Below are 23,443 nucleotides of genomic sequence, written 5' to 3' on the forward strand. Positions count from 1 at the left end.
ACTGGTAAATAAATATATATATATATATATATATATATATATATATATTAGTGTTGGGATGATTAAGTGGAATCGCGAATTGGAAAAATCAGAATGGGGGGGGGATATTGGAAAAAATTTGACATTTTCCGATGCCAAATATTTGTTTAATTATATTTTTTATTTGATTTTGTTTAAAACAAAAGCTTGCACTGCTGGTTGTAATGATAAAATATTAAATATTTATTGATTTTTTTTTTAAAAAGTAAAACTAAAATCTATAAATCCCACCCCCACACAAATTTATCTTTGTTTGAGAAAATTTATTCATATTTAACATGTTTTTATGGGGATCGCGAAAAAACCCAACTTTATAGTTAAGTATTTGAAAATTTCTAAAGAATCAGAATCGGTAATTTATTATGTAATTGTATCGGAATCTAGAAAAATATTGAAATTGCCCTATCACTAATATCTAATTGAGAAAATCCCAATACTGCAAATGAAATGTATATTTTCCTGATAAGTTTAATTTGCCTTTTGGTTTCATGTATGGTCTATATATATATATATATATATATATATATATATATATAATTTTTTTTTAATTTTTTTTTTTTTTAAATAAAATGAAAAAAAGTGAATTAAAATATATTCATTTTTTTTTTTTTTTTTTAAATCTGAATACTTGAAAGGAGCAATGAGTCATTTGTGTCTCAATGACCAAGTCATGGAGTTCAGACACAGTGCACATGCTTCACATTCAACATGATTCACATTCAACATAATTCACATTCAACATAATTCACATTCAACATGATTCACATTCAACATGATTCACATTCAACATGCTTCACATTCAACATGATTCACAGGCTTATTTATCTGCCAAAAAAGGAAGAAAGAAAAAAAAAACTATAGGACAGTTCCCACGATGAACAGTCAGTAAATTTCACTGTTCCTAATAATGACAGAATAGATGATCGGCTGATAAGATGCTAAATATTCTGTATACTGACACAGACAAGACAGACACAGCAATCCAGACTCATAAAGAATTATACAAATTCTAAACCAAAAAAATTATTGGCAAGTTTATAAGTCCAAACCCTTTTCTTTCTTCCAAGCGAATAGTTTGTATTATGCATATATGTTTTCACTCGGTTCCTTTACACATCTATTAAGCATCCTGTCCATAATATTTTTACTTTTCTTTTTATCTTATCTTGCCCCATTCCTGTTGTAATATAAACCTCATTTTTAAATCTTTAATTTTGTGTTGGATCTTCCGTTCTTTCACAAACTATTGATTGTCTGTCTATTCACATTTTACAGACATCTTGAGAAAAGTTCTCCAATCTCTTTCTGTTAGATATACGTGCATGTTCGAATCCGAGGAGCATAAATTTTTTTTTTTCTTCTGTTGCATAACCATTGTTGTTGCTCATAATGAGACCTGGGCATATGATGGGAGGCAAATGCAAAAAAAAGTGATATAAAAAAGATTTTTCTAATTTTATGTCATTGAGGCAATCAAAGATACTGTTATAAACTAATCAATGTTTAAATGATATTCGTAAAGCTTGTACATGTGGAGTGTTACTGGAAGTTTCAGACCATATGATTAAGTCTTTAGAGTATTAAAAAATGAATTTTAATAATCAAACAATTTAATAGAATAAACAATAGAAGCTATAAAATATAGCTATAACTATGGGTGGATGAATTGGGAAAGGGATCAGAGTACACTAAAACATTTTTTCAAACACAAAATTTTTTTCAATGAAAAGAAAGATCTTGCATCAAATTCTGCAATCTAAAGTATTTTTTAATAGATAATAAAAATTTTAATGTAAGTTTTTAGCAAAAAAAATCAATCTCCATTTTCATTTCAGGATATATCGAACCAAAAAAGATGGAAAAGGAGAAGCTTGTGCCAAAGAAATTAGTGATGTAAGATTTTTATTTTTTAATATTTGAAAAAAAAAAGAAAATTTTTTTTTTTTTTTTTTTTTGCCAAAATATTTCTCTAAAGTTTTCTTTATAGAAAATGAATTGATTTGACATAAAGATGTTTTTCATTAAAAGTATTTTAAAAAATGTCCTGTATGTTAAAATTACAACTTTACTATTACAATATATGAATTCTGAACATTTTTTTATCTAAATTAATTAACTTATTTAAGTTTTGAAGACCACAAAAAGTAAATACAGACTTACTCTAAACTCAACGTTTAACAACATGAATATTATTATTATATGTTATAAAAGTGACCTTAATGGCTTATACCAAACTACTGTCAATTTTTCGTCTACAAATTTGAAACTTGATATATGGTTATGTTGTGAACCTTTTTTTTTTTTTTTTCCTTTTTTTTTTTGAACAAAATTGATTTGGTTATAATAATCAATAAAGAATTGGCTCTATAATAATAAATATAAAAGCTTCATAAATTACTGTATCATATTTAAGCATATTTTACAATCAGGCAATGCCAGGTGGGCTGCTAGTTATTAATAAATGTTAATGTGTACAAAATTTTTAACTCTTATGTATAAAATAAAGAGGATTTCGTTCCCCCCCTCCCCAATTATATTTGTGATTGATAGCTTTATTAACAAAAGGTAGATAAAAAAAAAATCTATTTTGTTAATCAGATAGGCCAATCAATATTGGTCCATGTTATTAAAAAGAAAAACATTTCTAATCGCTTTCATAGAATTTCATATTTAATCTGATCAACAGATTTTGTTTTTATAACTGATATTATAGAGCTAACTCTTCCACAGTCATGATACCTGACACTATTACACAAACCACCAGTTACTATTTTTATACTGGAGAAATATTGTTATATACACCAGTGAAAAAGGATAAATAAATAATAACCTGGTCAGAGATAGTTTAGTTTGTTTCTAAAAGCTGTGCAACACATGCCATCATGTAAAATGAATGTTAAACCAGTATGATGATTGAAAAGGAAAGAAAGGAAGTCTTAATCATCTCTAGAATATTAATTAAAAGATGTTAGTAAACAGTATACTGAAAATATGCCCACTCTTTTATTAGCTACTAGTAGGGCTACCTGATGTTGCCGGGAATCCTAATTCTGTAAACAATCTGCTCAAAAAGACTGCCTTTTCCTCCTTTTCTATCATCATCATCATCATCATTCAGTTTAATGCCCTTTCACATGCTGTAATGAATATAAACATCTCAAATTGACAATAATATTCATTACAGCATGTTAAACAAACATTAAATCGAATGATAATAGAAAAGAAAGTCTTTTCCCTGAGTGAGGTTCGAACTCATAACCTTTATAAATCAATTTGAGCTAGCAAATTGTCGAATCTTGCTTAAAGCCTGCATCCTCAAAAAAAAAAGGAAGTGATTCTTTTTATCTTTCTTTATCTTTTCTTTCATTGCATTTGGTTGACTGAAATAAAGAGAGAGAGCAGGAAAGCAAAAGGGACAAATGATGAATTAAACTTCTGGCTTTCATATAAAAGTTTTCTGTTTAATGCACTCCCTTTCTTTTTCTCTTTTCCAATCACTTATTTCATTAGTTTTTCATTGACTATTATTATTATTAACCACCATATGAAACTTAAAATACTAGATTTTTCCTATAAGCATAAAAAGAAAATATTTGTTGTTTTTTTTTTTAAATTCAATTTTAACATAATTTGTATTTAATACATCCAATTCTCCAACCACTTCTCATTCTATTTGCCCTTCATCGTAAGCTGTTACATTATTTTCTGTTATGATTGGATATATAGAAAAACTCATATACACATTATTGTTATTGATATTATTAATGTTTGCCATTATGTGAATATTATTACTATTGACCGCGATATGAATATTTATTTATTAATTTCTATTTGTTGTATTTCTTACAACTGTGCATTTTATATTTTTTTTATAACATTTTTTTACTAGTTGTTTATGATTAGAAATTTTTTTTTTTTTTTTCTAGTGTTTGCCATTTATGGAGTATGAACTTCATAATCAGCTGATAAATAAATTAAAAGTAAGTATTAGGAACTTTTATCTTTTCTACTTAATTTAGTCTCTTTCTCTCACTCTCTGTGTTTTGAATTTTGTCAATCTGAAGAAATATATTAACATAGAAATAGTTTAATCATGGTGAAACAAATCCTTATTATACAAGGGCCAATCCAAAAGTAAAGGCCCTGTCGGTGGGGCATTAGAATATGCTGACTGCCTCCCTGCAGAGGGTAAAAGTCCCTCAATGGGTGTCCTGGATATGACCTTAAACTATATCCAGTAGTGAGGCCCCAGCTTGTGGGCTTTGTGGAGTGTGGAGCCACCCTTTAATTACCATTGCTCCCAGGTCCACTCTGATCCGGAGTGGTAGTACCTGTTATGGTCCCAACTATGGGTTGAATAGAAACCGATGTGAAAACAGCAAATATATTCTATTAAAAAAATTTTTTCTTCAAAATCTTTGGATTCGGCATTAAATAACCCGAAAAGGGTTTATATGCCGTAAAACGAAAACAACCAACCAACCAACAGTAAAGCTTCCTATTTTTTTTTTTTTTAACTCAAAAAGTTGATGAGCTATGAAGACCAGAGTGGTACCATTAAAACAAGTAATCTTTTGTTTTCCAGAATTTATTTTTTTCTACATAGTCACCACTATTTTCAATGCATTTTTATCAGGAATTCAGTGATGCAACTATGCTTCTGATACATGTCCATGACAAGGTTGCTTTCTTAGAGCCTCATACTATCAATATCTGCAACAAAGATGAAACTTTCAGGTCATGAATGCATAAGTTCAGTCATTATAACAATGCAATTTGCAATCCCTTCTGATCCATTTGGTCAGAATTAAAAATATTGCCTTTGAAAGGCCCCTTTTTGTTAAAATAACATTAAAGTTCAAAGTAGAAACTACAAAATGAAAAAATAAAACAAAACAACTCTGTCAGCCTTTACTACCAGAGCTATGAAATCCTCAAATCAGCTCTTGTATGTGTATCATAATAATGCAACAAAATCATGAAAATTTACATTACCAATCCATTTTATTACATAAGATTTTCTTAAAATATCTTCTGTCTTTCCTGGATAAAAAAAAAACAAAAATCAAAATCTCAAGAAAATCCGAGAAAGGATTCAGGATATATAACGAAAAGGAAAAAGCTGTTAGCATTTAGTTTTTAAGGAAGCTATTTAAAAAGATATTAAAAGGGTCCGTGTATCATACATATTCATATTAGGATTATGTACCAGGTAGATACTTAAAAGGGACCAAGAGTTAGAAAGCCATGATTGGTCAAGCAAAATTATGTATTAGTTTAGAGAGGGACATTTTGAAATAGTTTGTGTGATGAAGAAGATTAAACAGACTCATTTCGTAAGAATTTGTGTTCTGGGTGTAGTATGTTGAATACAAGCGGAAAAGGAATGAAATTGACTCCTAATAATGCTAATTCTACCCTTTGCGACCAAGGCCGCCAACCCCCAATATTTTCTCCTGTATCAGAAAACACGCTATGTGATATACGTATATCTGTACGTGATGTTGCCAAGCTAATCAAAAACCTTGATTCCAGTAAAGCAACTGGCCCTGACGGTATTCCAATTATAGTACTCAAACAGAAGTAATCAACCATCTCAACAAAAATAACCTTCTTAGTGACACTCAATATAGTTTCCGTTCTGCTAGATCTACAGCAGATGTGCTTACAGTTATCTCATAGGATTAGCAAATCTCTCGACGGAGGCCACATTTCTAGGGCAATTGCTCTTGACATATCTAAGGCCTTTGATAGGGTATGGCATAAAGGTTTACTTCATAAGATCTCTAGCTATGGTATAGCTGGAAATGTCTTCTCAATTATTAAATCATTTCTTTCTGATAGGTTCATAAGAGTAGTAGTTGAGGGGCAAAAATCAGAAGCTCACAGTATTAATGCCGGTGTCCCTCAGGGGTCCATCCTGGGCCCAACTCTTTTCCTGATCTACATTAATGATCCTCCAAATCACATCCTTACATCATTTGTAGACATTTATGCTGACGACACTACCATTTATGGTAGCACATCTAAGACAGTAAACGACCAAGTTCTCTCCAATTCTCTCTCCTCTGATCTTGAGCACGTAGTACAATGGAGAAAGGAGTGGCTGGTTACTTTTAATGCATCTAAAACCAAGCTTCTCTCTTTACATCATCAACATTCTGATCCACATCTGGCATCAATTGAAATGAATGGCTCTCGTCTTCAGGAGGCCTCAAGTTTTGACAAGCTTCTGGGCTTGATCTTTACTCCTGATCTTAAATGGAACACGTACATCAAATCTGTTGCCAAGGCTGCTGGAAAAATGGTGGGATCTTTCTATCGATCCGGTAAATATCTCACTGCTGATGCTATTCTCTATCTATATAAGAGCCAGGTACGTCCAAGGATGGAATACTGTTGCCACATCTGGGCAGGAGCTGCTAGAAAGGACTTGTCCTGCCTTGATAGAGTTCAAAATAGACTTCGTAGCCTCATAGGAGATGTCCTTTTCTCTTCCTTGCAACCTCTATCTCACAGAAGAGATGTTGCGAGTTTGTCTCTGATGTATCGTTATTTTCATGGAAGGGGTTTAACTGAGCTTCAATCTATGGTCCCCCCTCGCCAAACTTTCACAAGAAACACTCGTCTAGCTGTACACACTATCAATAATTCCCTCCACTCTTTATCTGTGCCTAAACCTAAACGTAGATTCCATGAACAAAGCTTCTTTCTTAGAACTGCACGCCTGTGGAATTGTCTTCCGTTTTCTTGCTTTCCGGCTGACTACAATATGGTTGTGTTCAAGTCTAACGTAAATAAGTTCTTGATGAGCCGTTCTATATAAGTTATCAAATTTACCAAATTTTCATAACTAATGATTACTATATTGTTCAATGTCTACTGTACACTCTATAACCCTTATCCTTGAGTGGCCTCTTGGCCTTAATAAGTGGTGATGTCTATGTAAAAAATAAAAATAAATAAAAAAATAATAATAAAAACTAAATTAAGTACCACAAATTATCCTAATTTTTGTATCCTTTGATTAACAAGTGTTATTTGACATAATAGTCAGACTGTTCACTAATGGGCTGGGAGACCGCCGTCGAAGCTGAGGATCAAGTGGAACAATCTAGCGAAAGGAGTGGCACTCTCCCCTGCATTTGTAGTAGCCTCTGGGTTAGCCTCGACTATGGTCAATCCATTTTTAATATTTAGATGCCATTTATATGTCAAGAGATTTGGATTACAATATTGCTTTTAATGACTTATATTACATTTACATTAAATTTGTTAGCGTATATTTGGGCGCATAAATCTCTTTGCCTCATAACTACTTTAATAAGAGGTGAGTGAGGGTTAAGGACATGTGTTTCATGGAGAGAAATGATATGAGAATGATACAATGGATGTGTAATATAAGTCTTAAAGACAGGCTTAGATGTATTGAACTCAAAGAAACATTAAGTCTGGACAGTGTAAGGAAATGGATGCAGAACCGGAGACTTTGTTGGTTTGGTCACATTGAAAGAATGAATGAGATTGTTTAGGTTAATAGATGTAGAACAGTTGTGGAAACAAATCTGATCATTTACAGAATTAATAAATCAATATTAATCAATGAGGCCTATAGTCATCAATTTATCCACAAATTAGATTCCAATGACTGAGAATAAAATTAAAAGATGGTGAATCATGTTGATGTTTTTAGCTCTTGGGAAGAGAGGTGCACTGTTGAAGATTATTTTGTCATGTAAAAATGAAGATGCAGTAGGACAACCAACCTAAGGTGTATTTCAAATTTGGTATTTAACCCCCCTCCCTCCCTCTGAATTATGATTGGTAATTGAAACATTGTTCACATCTATATAAATAAAGCAGTAGATGTGTGTGTTTGTTGGAAATATTTAACTGATAAACTTTTAAACATAATATAAAATATAAACTTTTAAACTACTGGTCACATAACACTGAAATTAATAGGAAATAGTAATTGTACACCAAGGATGGTTATAATATAATGATTAAAATATTTGTATGGCTGAATAATGCGTACAGAAATATTTAAGGAATTTGAAATGCAAAATGTTAATTTCAACTTACTGATGTATTTTTATTACTTTTGCACATGTGCAAATTCATTCATAACTTGTAATGGTTTAATTTTAAATCTTATCTATCTGCCAATAGCTCAAATGGTCAGGAATACAATTGCAGCATTAAATGCTTTGATTTCAATTCTAACTGATGGCAATCAAATCATTTTTTTTTTTTTTTTCAATCTTATTAAATTAGTACTATATATTAGGTATAATATAATATTCTATGGAAAATTGGCTCTGTAATAATAAATACAATATCTGCATAAATAAAAATATATTTAAGCAAGGCTGGATGCCCACCTCTCCCCCTACTATATAAATATACTCAATGAAACCATACAGATGTTTGTGAAAAAGTAATACCCAACTTTTCAAGTTGTTTATTTATTATTGCTTGTTTCAATCAGGCACGTGTGTGCTGAGTGATGATGTATATAAGTGAAACATGGCTAATGAGGGTTGAGGACATGCGTTACATGGAAAAAAATGATATGAGAATGATATGATGGATGTGTAATATAATTTTTAAAGACAAGCTTAGATCTGATGATCTCAGGAAGATTAAGTGTGGACAGTATAAGGAGAAATGTGCAGAACAGACTTTGTTGGTTTGATCACATTGAAACGATGAATGGGTTAGTAGATGGAGAACAGTTGGGGTAACAGGGTTAGTTGGTAGGGGCAGGCTAAGGAAAGCATGAGAGGAAGTGATAAAAATGGATTTAAAAGAAAATTTTGTTTTTCCTTTTATTAAGCCATGATCATAAAACCGTTAGCAATAGACAGAGGCTACTAAGCTAATCAGGGAATGCATAAAACTTAGGAATATCATGATACTTAGCCAATACTGAACTCTGAAAATGTGATGGTGATACATGTTCATTCACACAATTCAGGACTGCAGAATATAATGTGAAAGGAGATTGCTGGTACATCTCTGAGTGTGATTATGCAGAGGGTATAATGTGAATGTATATTGTCACAGATTTGTTCTGTTCAGCTGCAGCACAGGATGATATTTAATCATTGTGGTGGAGCAAGAACTATGAAATAATCTGTAGTCAATAGAAGCAACTGTCACATTCCGGCAAGTAGACAGTAGATCTAATCCAAGCAGATCATATACTCCAGAGGAAACAGGGTCACGGCAGAGAATATGTTGTATATGTCTAATGGCACAATGCTGTAGATACTCAAGAGAATCGGGAATACCTTGCCAACTCTGGCGAACACTAGGGACTCGTATTCCAAATGGGGATGAATCATTGCCTTGTAAAGCCTAGTCAGCAAATGCTATTCATGAGAAATTGGGTAGCTCAGGATATGCAACACGTAAAGCTCCCTATTAATCCAGTTGGATATATAAGATAAGTAGTCCTCAAACCTGAGATTGCTAGATATTACTACTCCCAAAGATAAGTTTGGAAGTCAATTTTTAAAAGCTGTCCAACACCTGCAAACATGTAAAACAGACATTAAACTGAATCTGTTCAATATACTGATGACTTGTTATACCTATTTGAGCATCATTCTTTCTGTCAGCTGAGTTTCAGCATTAAATGAGCTTATAACGATTCATTTGCCATAAAACAAAACATCTAATCTTAATTTTTCTTTTCGTACAGATGCGTGGTATGAATGGACTTTTTGGATTGGTAGTTCATATTACAATTGGGGAAACAATGCTGGCTGGAATTGCTGTAAGTATTTACATAAACTTCTTCCTTTGGTAAATTAATCTATTTCAAATCTTTTTTCTTTTTAATTGTCCTAGAAACTGACTCTCTGTTAGCAGTGCCGAGTGCACAGGAAATGCAAAGTTGATATTTGACCTAAGAAAACTTTATGGTGCACTTAGGAAATTGTGATATTGCTGACTATATATTAATGATGGGACGATGCCAACATTTTCCTGATTCCGATGCAATTACCGATTCCATACTAAATTCCCGATTCCAATACAATTACTGATTTTGATTTTTTATAAATCTCTAAATATTTAACTAAAAAGTTGTTACTTTTTCCTGTACGTTGTGTGCAGATATTTTCTCAAATGTAAAAATCTGTGGGGAATGATCTACAGATTTTAGTTTTACTGGTATTTCAAAAATCAATAAATGTTTATTTTTTCATTAATACTAGCAACAGATTTTTTTTTAGACACAATCAAACGAAAAAGTAATAAAAAGAATCGTTTTTGGCATCAGAAAATAGACACAAATTTTTTAAGATACCAATTCCAGTATCCCCCAAAATTCCGATTTTTTTTTATCCATGATTTTGATTAATTGTATATATTCTGTATAATTTTATGGAATTTGCCTGTTTTAATTACATTAAAATTTGAGTGAAAAACATTTTTGTGGACATTTTCACCAATACAATTTTGTTATAATAATAATATCATAATAAAATAATGTTAATAATAATAATATTATCATAATAAAATAATGTTTGTTATAAAATAATGATATTATAATAAAATAATGTTTTTTTATAGAATAGCTTTATACGACTGTTATTACCTATTTAAAATCATAGACTCGCCTGAAGTAAATGTGATGATGTTCATCCATCACTTGCAAAGATAACAGTTGATGCTGACTGCAGTGTCTTTTCTAATAGCATGTTTCCTCTTGCATCCTTTAATGTGTGCAAACTCGGCAGTCATTGTTCCTTTGTGGTCATGTGACAAGAACATGTTTGGAGCTAGGTTTTCAACTAAGTCAGAATACAAACCGAACTGTTTGAGAGACACCTTTAAGTTTTACTTAATTTGCTTCTGCTATCCTCCTATAGTTCGTTTTCCTTTGGAGATCACCATAATGGAGCTTTCTAAGATTCTTGAATCTGACGCGATATATATGACCCACCTAAATGAAGTTGACACTGCTGCAGCATTGCGTGTGTTGACTATAGTCTTCACCAGGCTAAAACCTCTCTGTCTGAAATCTTCATGTTTGAGGTATCTCATATCACTTTCTACTAAAAAGTGAAGAACCTCCCAAATGTATACCAAGTCATGAACCTTATACAGTGAAACACTTTTTACTTGACTGTTATGACCTCACACAAATTCGTCAACATTACTATAAGGCCACAAACTTACAAAAACTCTTTGAAAAAAATAAATCCTAAAACCATTTTAAATTTCCTAAAAAGAGCAAATCTTTACCATAAAATTATAAACACCATCGCATAACAAATCATACTAAAACACTGCCTGAATATACCTGAAAATATCTAAAAATTTAGATCTTATACATAGAATTAAATGACCCAAAGAAGGTCGATATGCTGGTTAAGCAAACAAGCTCATATCGCTTTGTGTCTGTATGATACTATAAAGTGGCCCTGAGGTGGATTTGAGCCACTAAGTGCTGAGAGGGGGGGGAATAGACAAAAGACGAAATAGCTTAGAATAAACAAAGAAATACGAAATATCCTACGATCAACAATAGATAGGAAGTATCAAACAATAACGATAGAAACCTACAGATAAAACAAGGAAGGGCAGCTTCCAGTAGCCGGGGTGGGGTGGGCGACCTGAGATACCAACGTAGAGGGGACAGTCAGTTGACATCAGATGCCCGTCGCGGCGGATGGAAGTTGGATACTTAGAGTTGACAACTAGATGCCGTTGACGGCGGATGGGAGTTAATAACGACAACAGTTGGACGTTTAGAGTTGATTGTGAGACAGACGAACGTAACATTGATAGAACAGAGGGAAGACACACACACACAAGTCCAACAGTCAATTTATATGTGAACATTGGTGTTTGTGTTTTTCCTTTCTTTGTTTCACAAATTATTATATTCTATTTTGTGAAACCATGAGTGTGTTCCCACCGACAGTCGCCAGCGAGAAAATGACGATCTGGCCATAAGAGGAATAGTCGAACGAAAAATCCACGGTACACGACGTTGGGAGTCGGAGGTCTGTCGAGGAGGCTCACATCCAGTTACAATGGTGCTGTTAGACCTGAGATCGACCATCAGGCGATTTCACGATGAAAATGGACACACAAAAAAAATTGAAACGGCCGAATCCATTTCGAAAAAAAAAAAATCAACTAAACAAACAACAAAAAAAATCCCGAACACAAAAAAAAGAAGTGAAAAAACATGAGAGTGCTCTCATTACAAACTTTGGAGAAAGAGAGAGAGAGAGAGAGACGCAGAAAAAATTAAAATGGCTGAATTAAGAAAAAAAAAAAAAAAAAAAAAAAAAAAAATCACACAAAGCAACCGAGAAGAAAGAAGGATGAAAAAAAAAGGGAAATCAAGCAACAAGGAAAATTTGAGATGACAAAATAGACACGTGAGTGGCTTTCTCTTGTTTTTTGGCTCTGCACAGAAAAAAAATCCGCAATTTTAGGCCTATTAATTTTTCCATTTTTATGAAATATTTTTCTAGCCTTTTTTTTTTTTTTTTTTAGTTAGCATGTGTAGACCTTGCCTCATAGAAAAATGTGTGAATACAGGTTTTCATGTGTGATTCATTGGGAGAGAGAGAAAGAGAGCGGGGTATCATAGTGGCGGTGTGTTTGAAGAAGACAGTGTGGCAATCAGGAAGAAGCAACCGGACAATGAAAAAAAGGGAGTGACAGGGTGGGGGAAGTCAGCCGAGATAGAAGAAAAGAGAGAGGAGTGTCAGGAGATTGCCGACTACAATGAAAAGTGTTGGATGGAGAAGCTTAGTCGATGGGAAAGAGGGTAGTCGAAAAAAAAAGATGTAGAGTGAGCGTGGGGGTCGCGCACATCTGTGAACAGAAATTCCTTTTTTCTTTTTTAATATAATGGAATTCGTCGCAGTTTTTCTATATATTTTTTTACATTTATACTCAAAGAGATGGGGAAACTGTACTGTTTTTTTAAATAAAGACAGAAACAAAGTCGTTCTTTTTTATATACATTTTTTTTCTATTTCGCTGATCATTTTTTTCCTTTTGTTGTTAGGATTGATTTTTTTTCTCTAGATTTTTTTTTCTCTTTGTTGGAATGTCGCTCCAGGTGGAGATGAGAGTAGGGATGGGGTGCAACATTCTAGGCAGGAGATCTGCCACGAGGGAGGGGAGCCTCAGAGATAATAATTATTTCAGGAAAGTTTGATATTAGATAGTGATTTGTATTGAAGGAGTTTAAAAGTGAGGGGAGCAATTCACATATTGTGAAGATTTTTCTCCCCACGTGTTGACTAGGAACATGATGTGGCCACATGCATCAACTCCTGATGCACGGATTGCGTTAACTCGGTGTTAAAGTGGCATTGGAAAGCATGGCAGTGCGTCATTTTGTTACTTTATGGAAATGTAAGCCTAGGATAGGAATTGCTAAACATTTCAACTTTTGTCCATATAGAGGTCTTCTATATTTGTGGCAATGTGGCGTTCTCCCGTCTTTTCACTCACGTTTTACAAGGATTTCTAACAGCATAACACATTTTATGAGAGATGTTCATCGATTTAAGGAATTTCCTGAGAACTTCGTCTGTTGTGGGAACAGGGATTTGTCTTACATCGTGTGCTAGGTGATAGGGGGTTGGGGCGATAGTTAGAAAGAAATTAAGTCATGGTGATTCGACTTGGCCAGGTTGTTGGCGGAAAACAGAGCATGAGTTTTTGTGGGATGCAGGAAAAGAAGCATCCAGAAATTCTGATAGTTAGGGATATGATACACTGGCACATGGAGTACGTCAGTTCTATAATCCGGTGGCAGATGAAGAGCCATTGAGAAAGAGCGTATGTATTTAACATACGTCGAGAACATAGATAAATGAAAGTTTAATATTTGGAGAGTGAGTTACTGACGAAGATCAAAGTTGACGTGATGAGTGATTGCAATGAGGTCAGTCAAGAATTTAAGAATTTTAATGTTATTTTTTACCACTGTTCACGATTCACGAAGAGGGGGGGGGTAAAATTAGGAGACGCAGGCCGATGGTCTGTGCAGAGGGGAAGAGAGAAGGCCCTTCACTCAAAAAAAAAAAAATAAGGAAAATAAAATAAAAATAAAAAATAAATGGTCACAATGAAAATTTCTTTTTATTAAGATTGTCATTTATAGAAAAAGATGGAGACTTTTTAAACAAATTTTTCTGTACACATGCATACAAACTTTATATTTTAATTGTTGTTAAAAAGAATGGGAGAAAAAAAAGAGACTCATCTTGATTTTAAAGAAAAACATTTTGATCATGCTTAAAAAAAAAAAAAATTGCTCATGTGAATTTTTATGTATTTCTAACAATGAAGATTACATGCTTCTTGCTTGTAAAATTGCACAGTGACTTCTCAACCAATTAGTACAAGAAATGAGAAAAATTTGAAAGAAAAAAATAGACTTATAATTGTTAAATGCTATTTTTTTCAGGTTGTGGATTTTATTTTGTTGAATTATATTGTTTTAGTGTTGTCGAAAACAGAAACAGTAAAGAAGCAAATTTGTTTTATTAAAATGTTAATTGTTTTCTTAATAATGTTGCAAGTTGTTATTTAAGTAAAATGTATAAGATTGTCCTTCTTATTGAAAAAAAAATGGCGAGAGACCAGACAGGTTCAAGGGTGTGTGCACAAGGTTTTCCCGGTGGGAGGTAACAAAAAAAATCCTCCTGATTTGGGAAGCGGGGGGGGGGGGGAAGAGAGAGGGGAGAGTGGCACTATGCCTGTTACAGTTGAGATGATTAAAATTCCTCATGATTTTGTTTTTATTTTTTAGGAGGTGGGGCAAAATATTTTGGAGGTGGTTAAAATTCCTCCAGTTTCTTTTTGGGAGAGTGGTCAAAATGGCGGAATGCCTGTTATTTTGGAGGTGGTTAAAATTCCTTTTTATTTTTTAGGGATGGGTCGAAATATTGTGGAGGTGGTTAAAATTCCTCCTGTTTAATTTTTGGGAGAGTGGGGCAAAATATTGTGGAGGTGGTTAAAATTCCTCTTGTTTTTTTTTCTACCTCGATGGAGGGGCGAGGTTGATTTTCCCTCTCTGGTATGAAAAGCTGTACCAGTTGTCTGGAGCCAATCAAAAAAAGGAATTGCTTTCAAGAGTTTTTTTTTTTTTTTTTTAAAGGGTATTCAAATACCCCTGTTATACCGAGAGAGTTAGGTGCACACCTGTGATCCTGGTTTGGAAATGATACACCGAATTTCTGCTTTTTTTGTTTGTTTTTTTAAGTGAAGGACATATCTCTGGTGTTTCATTATTCATGTAATATGTATGAATTTTATGTAATTTATGTTGATATGATTCTGTGTTCTTGTAATTTATGTAATAAATGACAAGTTGGGCATGGGAGGTGTGTGATACTATAAAGTGGCCCTGAGGTGGATTTGAGCCACTAAGTGCTGAGAGGGGGGGGGGAATAGACAAAAGATGAAATAGCTTAGAATAAACAAAGAAATACGAAATATCCTACGATCAACAATAGATAGGAAGTATCAAACAATAACGATAGAAATCTACAGATAAAACAGGGAAGGGCAGCTTCCAGTAGCCGGGGTGGGGTGGGCGACCTGAGATACCAACGTAGAGGGGACAGTTAGTTGACATCTAGATGCCCGTCGCGGCGGATGGAAGTTGGATACTTAGAGTTGACAACTAGATGCCGTTGACGGCGGATGGGAGTTAATAACGACAACAGTTGGACATTTAGAATTGATTGTGAGACAGACGAACGTAACATTGATAGAACAGAGGGAAGACACACACACGTTTCAAAATCTTTTGTCGACCTAGCCTGTGTAGACAAAAGATTTTGAAACATCAGTTGGAGATATTCATTGATTTAAAACCACCTGAACAGTGAGATTTTTTTTTTTTTTTTTTTTGCTCACTGGTCTTCCAACTGAAACCAAATTCCCTTCTTTCCTCATTCGTTTCTTAGTTTTTAATTTATCATTCTGACGTTTCCTCTTAGAGGGTCAGACGATAAGGCCTTAAGGAAATTTTAATAATTTCACCTGCCCGTTTTTTTCTTGTTTTTTTGGTATTTAAATTAAATTATGTTTCCTCTGAAATATATATATATATATATATATATATATATATATATATATATATATATATATATATATATATATATAAAAGAAAAATTATGGAAATAGTATTTCAACATAGAGAGATGAGAAAGGAACAAACCAAAATTCTGTTTATCAACATTTCGGAATGATTGATTTGAAGAAATAAAATACCAGTACAATATTTGAAAATATATTGTTTCACATTATAAATACAACAAAAGTTATTTTCAAATATTGCACTGGTATTTTATTTCTTCAAATCAATCATTCCGAAATGTTGATAAACAGAATTTTGGTTTGTTCCTTTCTCATCTCTCCATGTTGAAATACTATTTCCATAATTTTTCTTATATATAAGTCTTGAAATAAAGATGAAATGTTGATTAACATATAATTTTGGTTTGTTCTTTTTTTTTTTTTTATATCTCCATATATATATATATATATATATATATATATATATATAAAAGTGCTCGGCCGAAGTAGCTCCAGCTCTCTCCAAACTCTACAACAAATGCCTTAATGAAGCTTGCTTTCCGGGCTGTTGGAAAACTGCTTCTGTGGTGCCAGTATTCAAGAATTCTGTCGAAAGAACTGACCCATCAAATTATCACCCCATTAGCCTCCTCCCACTTTTTGCCAAAATATTTGAGATCATAATTAACCATGCTCTAGTCCATCAACTTACAGATGCTAAACTTCTGACTGACAAACAATATGGATTTAGACAAGCCCGTTCCACAGCAGACATCCTCACTGTAATCTCTGAACGTATATACCATTCACTGGACAAAGCGTGGGAGTGCAGAGCGATAGCTCTAGATATATCTAAGGCTTTTCACAGGGTATGGCATGTGGGTCTCCTCAGGAAAATTAAATCATACGGTATCACTGGTAGAATACTTAACATAATTAAATCCTTCTTAGATAAGAGAAAAATCCAGGTTGTCCTCGACGGTCGTACATCTAAGCAATATGATATAAATGCGGGAGTGCCTCAAGGGTCTATCCTTGGACCTCTATTGTTCCTGATATTCATAAATGACCTCCCCGACAAAATTGCCTCTGAGATGGGTATATATGCTGATGATACCACACTCTATAACAGGCACGACAGGAAAACAAATGAATACATATCTAAAGAAATGGCAGAAACACTAGAGGATGACCTCCAATCTGTAGTGGAATGGGGACAAAAATGGATGGTCACATTCAATGCTGCCAAGACTATACTGGTTTCCTTCAATAATTACAAGAAACCTTCTCCACCACCAATAGCAATGGCCAGTGATTCTTTATCTGACAGTACATCTTTCAAACTCCTTGGCCTAACGTTTACAGGAAACAAGAGTTGGAACAATTACATTGAAAGCATTGTCAGGGCCGCTGCGAAGAAGGTAGGCTCTCTCTACCGTGCTAGAAAACTACTAACACCCGAAAGTATCCTGTACCTCTATAAGGCCACCATTCGCCCATGTATGGAGTATTGCTGTCACATTTGGACTGGTGCATTTGCTACTAGTCTCTCGCTCCTAGACAAGGTTCAAAAGAGTCGCCAATCTGATAGGCCCTGAACTGGCATCTAAGCTTCAGCCTCTGTCCCATCGACGAAATGTTGTATCCGTCTGCCTGTTCTACAAGTATTTTAATGGTGAATGCTCTGGCGAACTGCAGACACCTGTGCCCCCACGACGTAGACACCCTCGACAAACCCGACAGGCAGCTAAATCGCACCCCCACAAAGTAGAGATCCCCAGATGTAAAAGATCATTCTACTCCAGTAGTTTCTTCCCCAGAACCACTAGACTCTGGAATTCCATTGCAGGTCCCTGCTTCCCCAACTGTACTGACATGCAGAAGTTCAAGTGTAACGTGAACCGACATCTTGCTGCCCAAATCCCTACATAGTACCCCAGTAGTTGTTGCCCCTGATAGTAGCCCCCTACACCAAAGTTGCAATTTGCTTTGTTTGGGGTGAAAATGTAATAAAAAAAAAAAAAAAATATATATATATATATAAACATGAAAATCAATTAATACTAATTGTGAAATCTTTAAATAATAAAAACTGTAAAATTATGTTTTCAAGAATAAATATCAAATTATAAACAGGAATCTCATTGTATTCAAGAGAGCCAGTGTACAGCATACATCTCTGACCCGTCTTCTTGTTTGACTGCATCATGGCCGCTGATCTTTGGATAATAATCCTTAACTTGAACAGAGACGGGTGCATAGGAAGGTGTAAACCATCATCAATGGAAATTTCAATTCAATCTAATTTATTTGGCAAAAAATAAAAACAATCATCTTTCAATTGCCATGTAGGGAAAGAATGATAAAAATTTACACAGAATAGGATAAAGTAGCCCAGCACCTGTCCAAATTAACTTTGAATTGTTGTGCTATTGGTGTATTTATTACCTCACTTGGAAGTTTATTTCAAGGTCCAAGGATTCTGATTCAGAAAGTGACCTTCCTTTGGTTCAATTAAAATTGATAGTGAAATAGTTTCTTGTAGTATCTGTGTAAACGTCTTTCTGATACAGGAGTGAATAATAGGTCCTAAGTTATATCATAATGATCATTGATGAAATTGTAGGTCAAAATGAGATCACTGCATAATCATTGATGCTCAAGGGAAAAAATGTTAAGCTTTCTGAGTTTAGGATAGATTTGATAGACAGCGCATCATTTGAGTGGCCAGTCTTTGAACTCTCTTCAGATGCTAGACATCACGCATTGAATACAGATAAGATTTTAAAATACCTTTCAAGAATACTTCAACCACAGTGCCAAATCATGATCTCCATTAGATGCAGCAAAAAATGTATCATAGGCGCTTCATCTCAGAAGAAAGGCATTCTCTGTGTTTTTGCTTTGTGGAACAGCTTACTATAGGTAGTGACAATGCCTATCATATCCAAGTTTAACAAAACATTCAGATGGTATATAAGTGTGCACATTTTCTGTCTTTTTACATGGCTCAGTGCACTTTCAAATGTTTTACCAATAAATTTGATGTGATTTGAGACCGGTCAACAACAAAATGTTGAAACCTGATCCTGGGTGCAACACATCAGATGGGAAAATTTACTAATCTCACAGTAAAGATTTCTATGAGAAATTATGTCACAACTTCTCATCTGGTACCCACCACTGGTCATCCAAACACTTCAAAGCATGTCCCACATTAATGTTGATAGCCCAAAGCCACTTAAAACATGGAGATCACTTGCAGGCGATACAAGCAAAATGGCAGCAGAAAGAAGTTTAACATTATTCACAAAACGTTTAACCTCAACATGAGATGCAAAAATAAAAAAGGAAATTATAATAATTGAAATCATCAATCAAATTAAATTATTAAAAATTAAGAATTTATAGTTTGATGTAGACAAATAAATATGTACTTGTTATCTAAATCCTGATTTTGAAAAAAAAAAATGGGTGAGTATTTAATTTTACTAATTACATATTTCACAAATGAAATATTGAATATTTTGCATGTTGAATTAATAGGCAGGATTAAATATTTAAAGATAAATAGAAATGATATATTTATGAATATTATCATGTCATGCACACATGCTCTTTATGAATAAAATAATTATATATATATTAGCTGGTTGCCCGATCATACAATACACTTAAACATGATATTTTAATTTATGCAGATTGTGTATGTATTATTACAGAATCAATTCTCTATTGATTATTATATATTACAAGGAATAATTTGCCCAGTGGACTAATTCACAAAAAGAAATAAAAAAAATGTTGTTCATCAACTTCCATCTATGTTTGTTTATACCACATCAGCTGATATTTGGGCTTGATGCTGAATGCCCTGAAAAAGTCACTTCTGATCAATGTTTAGTTTTAGAATATGCAAATGAAATGACTTGCGGCAATTTTAAATGGTACCTTTTCTTTTATTGTAAATTGAACTCATTAATAAGAAAAAAATAAAAGAAAATGGTGAGGTATATCCGGGCTTGAACAGAGAATCATTCGATCTGTAGTTGAATGATCTACTACTAAACTATATCTCCAGATTATAATAAGTCTTTCTTTTAAGAAGAAATGATTTGCTGAAATGTTATCAACCTTGCCGGTGCTATGTAAAATATTCCCCTGTAAAAATTATTCTTTTTATCTATAAGAGAGAAAAGCTATTTTTAAGATCGGATTCTTTTGATTTTCATTGGATGAATTTCTGTACAAAACATATCTAAGAACACTATCAGACATATAAATTAGCTTTGTGTAAAATCTGCAAAAAATAGGCTCAGCTGTTTCGGAACTTATGAGGAAGGAACTCATACATACACACAAAATGACATTTAAGTAATAGAGATTATTATTATCTTATGTATCTATTTTCAGTATTTACTTCAGCAGTACTCAATATGTAAGAGCTAGATAGCAAGGCATTAGCCTGACAAATCCTAAAAAGGAGGAAATGCAGAAAATCCTGTGTAGCTTAATTGCCATGTATATTTTCAAACCTTATATATATTATGTCATACACAGGTTGACTGTTCTCCTGTATCACAGCTCTTGAATGTGGCTAGACAAGCAAGTGCTTCAAGCGGAGATTGAAACTGAACAGTTTTTTGACAGTGCAAGTGACAACGAAGGGAAATCTTCCTGCTTTTATATAGAGTTTTGCATTATTGTTAATGACTGTGGTAGATCCATAAAGAAGTAAAGGATATTTAAATTTAGGATATATCATCTGTATTGATACATAGCATCATCCTCATTTCAAAATTTTAAGAATTACTCCTATAGTTCTACAAATCAATTTTGCTAACAACTTGCACCTGTTAACAACATTCAGATTTGCTTGTTTTTTGTTGTTTTTTTTATTCATTTACTAATAAGATCATAAACAAATTTGTTTTGTTTAAAAAAGGAATGCAGCATTATTTATTTATTTATTTATTTAAAGAATGTCTCTTTTATTGTGTTGTAGACTGCAACTGCTGTCTTTCTTAGTCCTTTGTTAGCTCCGTCAATACCACGTATTTCTGGTCAGGTAAGTTAAATTTCTGCCCTCATGTTCTTTATTAGATCTGCAGGCTAAGATGATATGGAAAGAACCTACATAACTCTAACCAGACATAAAATAAAAGCAAATTATATAAACTGTAAACTTCTTTTTTGATTAAACAAAAAAACAAAAAAAAACTGTCTGAATGATTAGTGAATTGAATTTCAATAGCAATAATCTGTTTCAAAAAAATAAAAAATTACTCTTTTGCAATCAATTTTAATATTGGGTTCAGGAATAATTCATGAGCTTTTCTGAATCTTGCTATCATGAACTGGCTATGATATGTTACACAAGAAAATGGCGTATCACCAGGATTAAACAATTTTCTCCATTCTAACGAGATTAAGAAAAACAAGTAAAAAAAAAAGAAAAGAGGTTAATTATTCCCAAAATTAATTTTGAATCTTTGAAAAGATATTTATAAACACAATATTCTAAAGTAATAAAATGCAAGAGATGGCAATAAAATATATGATGGGGATATTGATAAAACAGGCACCACAAAACAGGAGAAAATAAACAAGTTATTAATATTTGACACATTCCTGTAAGAATCTCAGTATTTTGTTTTGGCCATTACCATTTTGACTTTACTGATTTCAGGGGAATGGAGAGGAATGAAAAGAAAGTGTTCTTCTGTGATAAAAAAATGACTTGATTCAAACTAACAGGAGGAAGAGAGATATGATCTATCACATTTGCTTATTGAGTAAAGTTGATTCACCAAAATTTTATCAAAATCCATTTGCTCCACAGAATTTTCTGGGATGTTTAATGAGATATTTTTGATAAGAATTTGAACTCAATCATGGAGATAAAATTTCTTGTCTTTGAACCACAAAAACTAACACTGGGTCATGTTTCTCCATACACAACAAAAAATATTACAAGCAGCTTCAGTGACCTTGACACCACTATTAAATAAATGCAAATAGTATAAATTTTGTCCACTTGATATTCTTCCATTTTTAATGATTTGAAAATATAAAAATTCACTTAAAAATATGGTGCATATTTGGAATAAGAATGAAAATCAAAAGCTACAAAAATGAATTTCAATTTAAAAACAATGTTAGCTACTTAATTGTCATGTAACAATTAATAACTTGCTCGGAGGTTGCTTTGATGACTTTTTGTTATGCTTATTTTGATCTGTATCTTCGGTAATTCCAATTTTTTTTGTAATCCTAAAATTATTTTAGTAAATTTCGGTTATATTGATCAACGTAGCCCCCATGTGCAACAACAATCCAATTTTTCTGATTTGTCCCCTTAGCAGCTATTCTTCTAGCTCAAAACCAACTACTTTGGCGATGTTTTGAGGGCCATGATTTCTTGAACCGTATGCGAAAGAAACCACAGGATCAACATCGACTATCTATTCATTGTAAGAATTTATGTGATTGTAGCTGTATAGTTCTACAATTAGTCAACTGTGTCAAAAAATACCTTATCTTGTGCTTGATTGTTGGGCCCTATGTTTTGTTAAACCGATATATAAGAAACCTCTGAATCACATTTTCGCTGAATATATGTGTTGACTGTTTTGCAATTTCTTCAGGACCAGTTGCTTGTTCAATAGACGTTCAAAAGCAGATAAATAATTTACTTTTGCACTGCTAAAAAACACATCAATTTTCAAGTCTTATAAAATTCTTTGCAATTATAATAAAAAAAATTAAAAACGTTTGAACCTACAGACCATATCATGCAAAAAAGAAAACACATTATCAACTTACCCACAGTAGAATTTTCATGGCCCGTTGTTCTATCATTGTTGCTAAGCGACGACATGGAAAAAATGGCTTTACCGATGATAGATAAATTAAAATAACAGTTTCAATTATCGGTAATTATAGGGGGTATTCTGAGATAAAACTTAACTAAGATCACTCCCAGACTTATGCACTGAAGTTCTGTAAATTTTAAAGAAAATCTGTTCAGCCGTTTCAGAGCCTATAAGAAATGAACTCACACATAGACAAAGTTGCATTTATATAATTGTAGAGATTACTGCATTATTATATAAAACATTTACTTTCATGATTTCACAATCCATTGATCCATCATTATTTTTTGAAATATAACTTAAACAAGGGAAGTAACTGATGGTTTGGAATCTTTATTATTTAAGTATAAGTTGTAATTCTTCAAAAACTATTTTCATTAATAATTAATTTTCTAATTTATCATTTTTATAATTTTAGGATATTTTACTAATTTTGATATGACAATTAAGTA

General features: G+C 32.9%; 1 protein-coding gene across 6 annotated transcripts in view; it reads left to right on the top strand.

Annotated features, from left to right (window-relative positions):
* The window catches only part of LOC145293181 (C2 domain-containing protein 5-like), a 186,975-nt gene that overhangs the window by 110,130 nt on the left and 53,402 nt on the right, over nucleotides 1-23,443 (top strand). For all 6 annotated transcript variants that reach the window (XM_080139658.1, XM_080139660.1, XM_080139657.1 and 3 more), the window contains 4 exons: nucleotides 1,875-1,932; nucleotides 3,966-4,019; nucleotides 9,749-9,823; nucleotides 21,122-21,184. In XM_080139658.1, the coding sequence (XP_079995784.1) occupies nucleotides 1,875-1,932; nucleotides 3,966-4,019; nucleotides 9,749-9,823; nucleotides 21,122-21,184 (250 nt within the window). The remainder of the gene's footprint in view (nucleotides 1-1,874; nucleotides 1,933-3,965; nucleotides 4,020-9,748; nucleotides 9,824-21,121; nucleotides 21,185-23,443) is intronic.

The sequence above is a fragment of the Euprymna scolopes genome, chromosome 14 (genome assembly GCF_053919585.1).
Source record: "Euprymna scolopes isolate OS-2025 chromosome 14, ASM5391958v1, whole genome shotgun sequence".
NCBI classification, from domain to species: Eukaryota; Metazoa; Mollusca; class Cephalopoda; order Sepiida; family Sepiolidae; genus Euprymna; species Euprymna scolopes.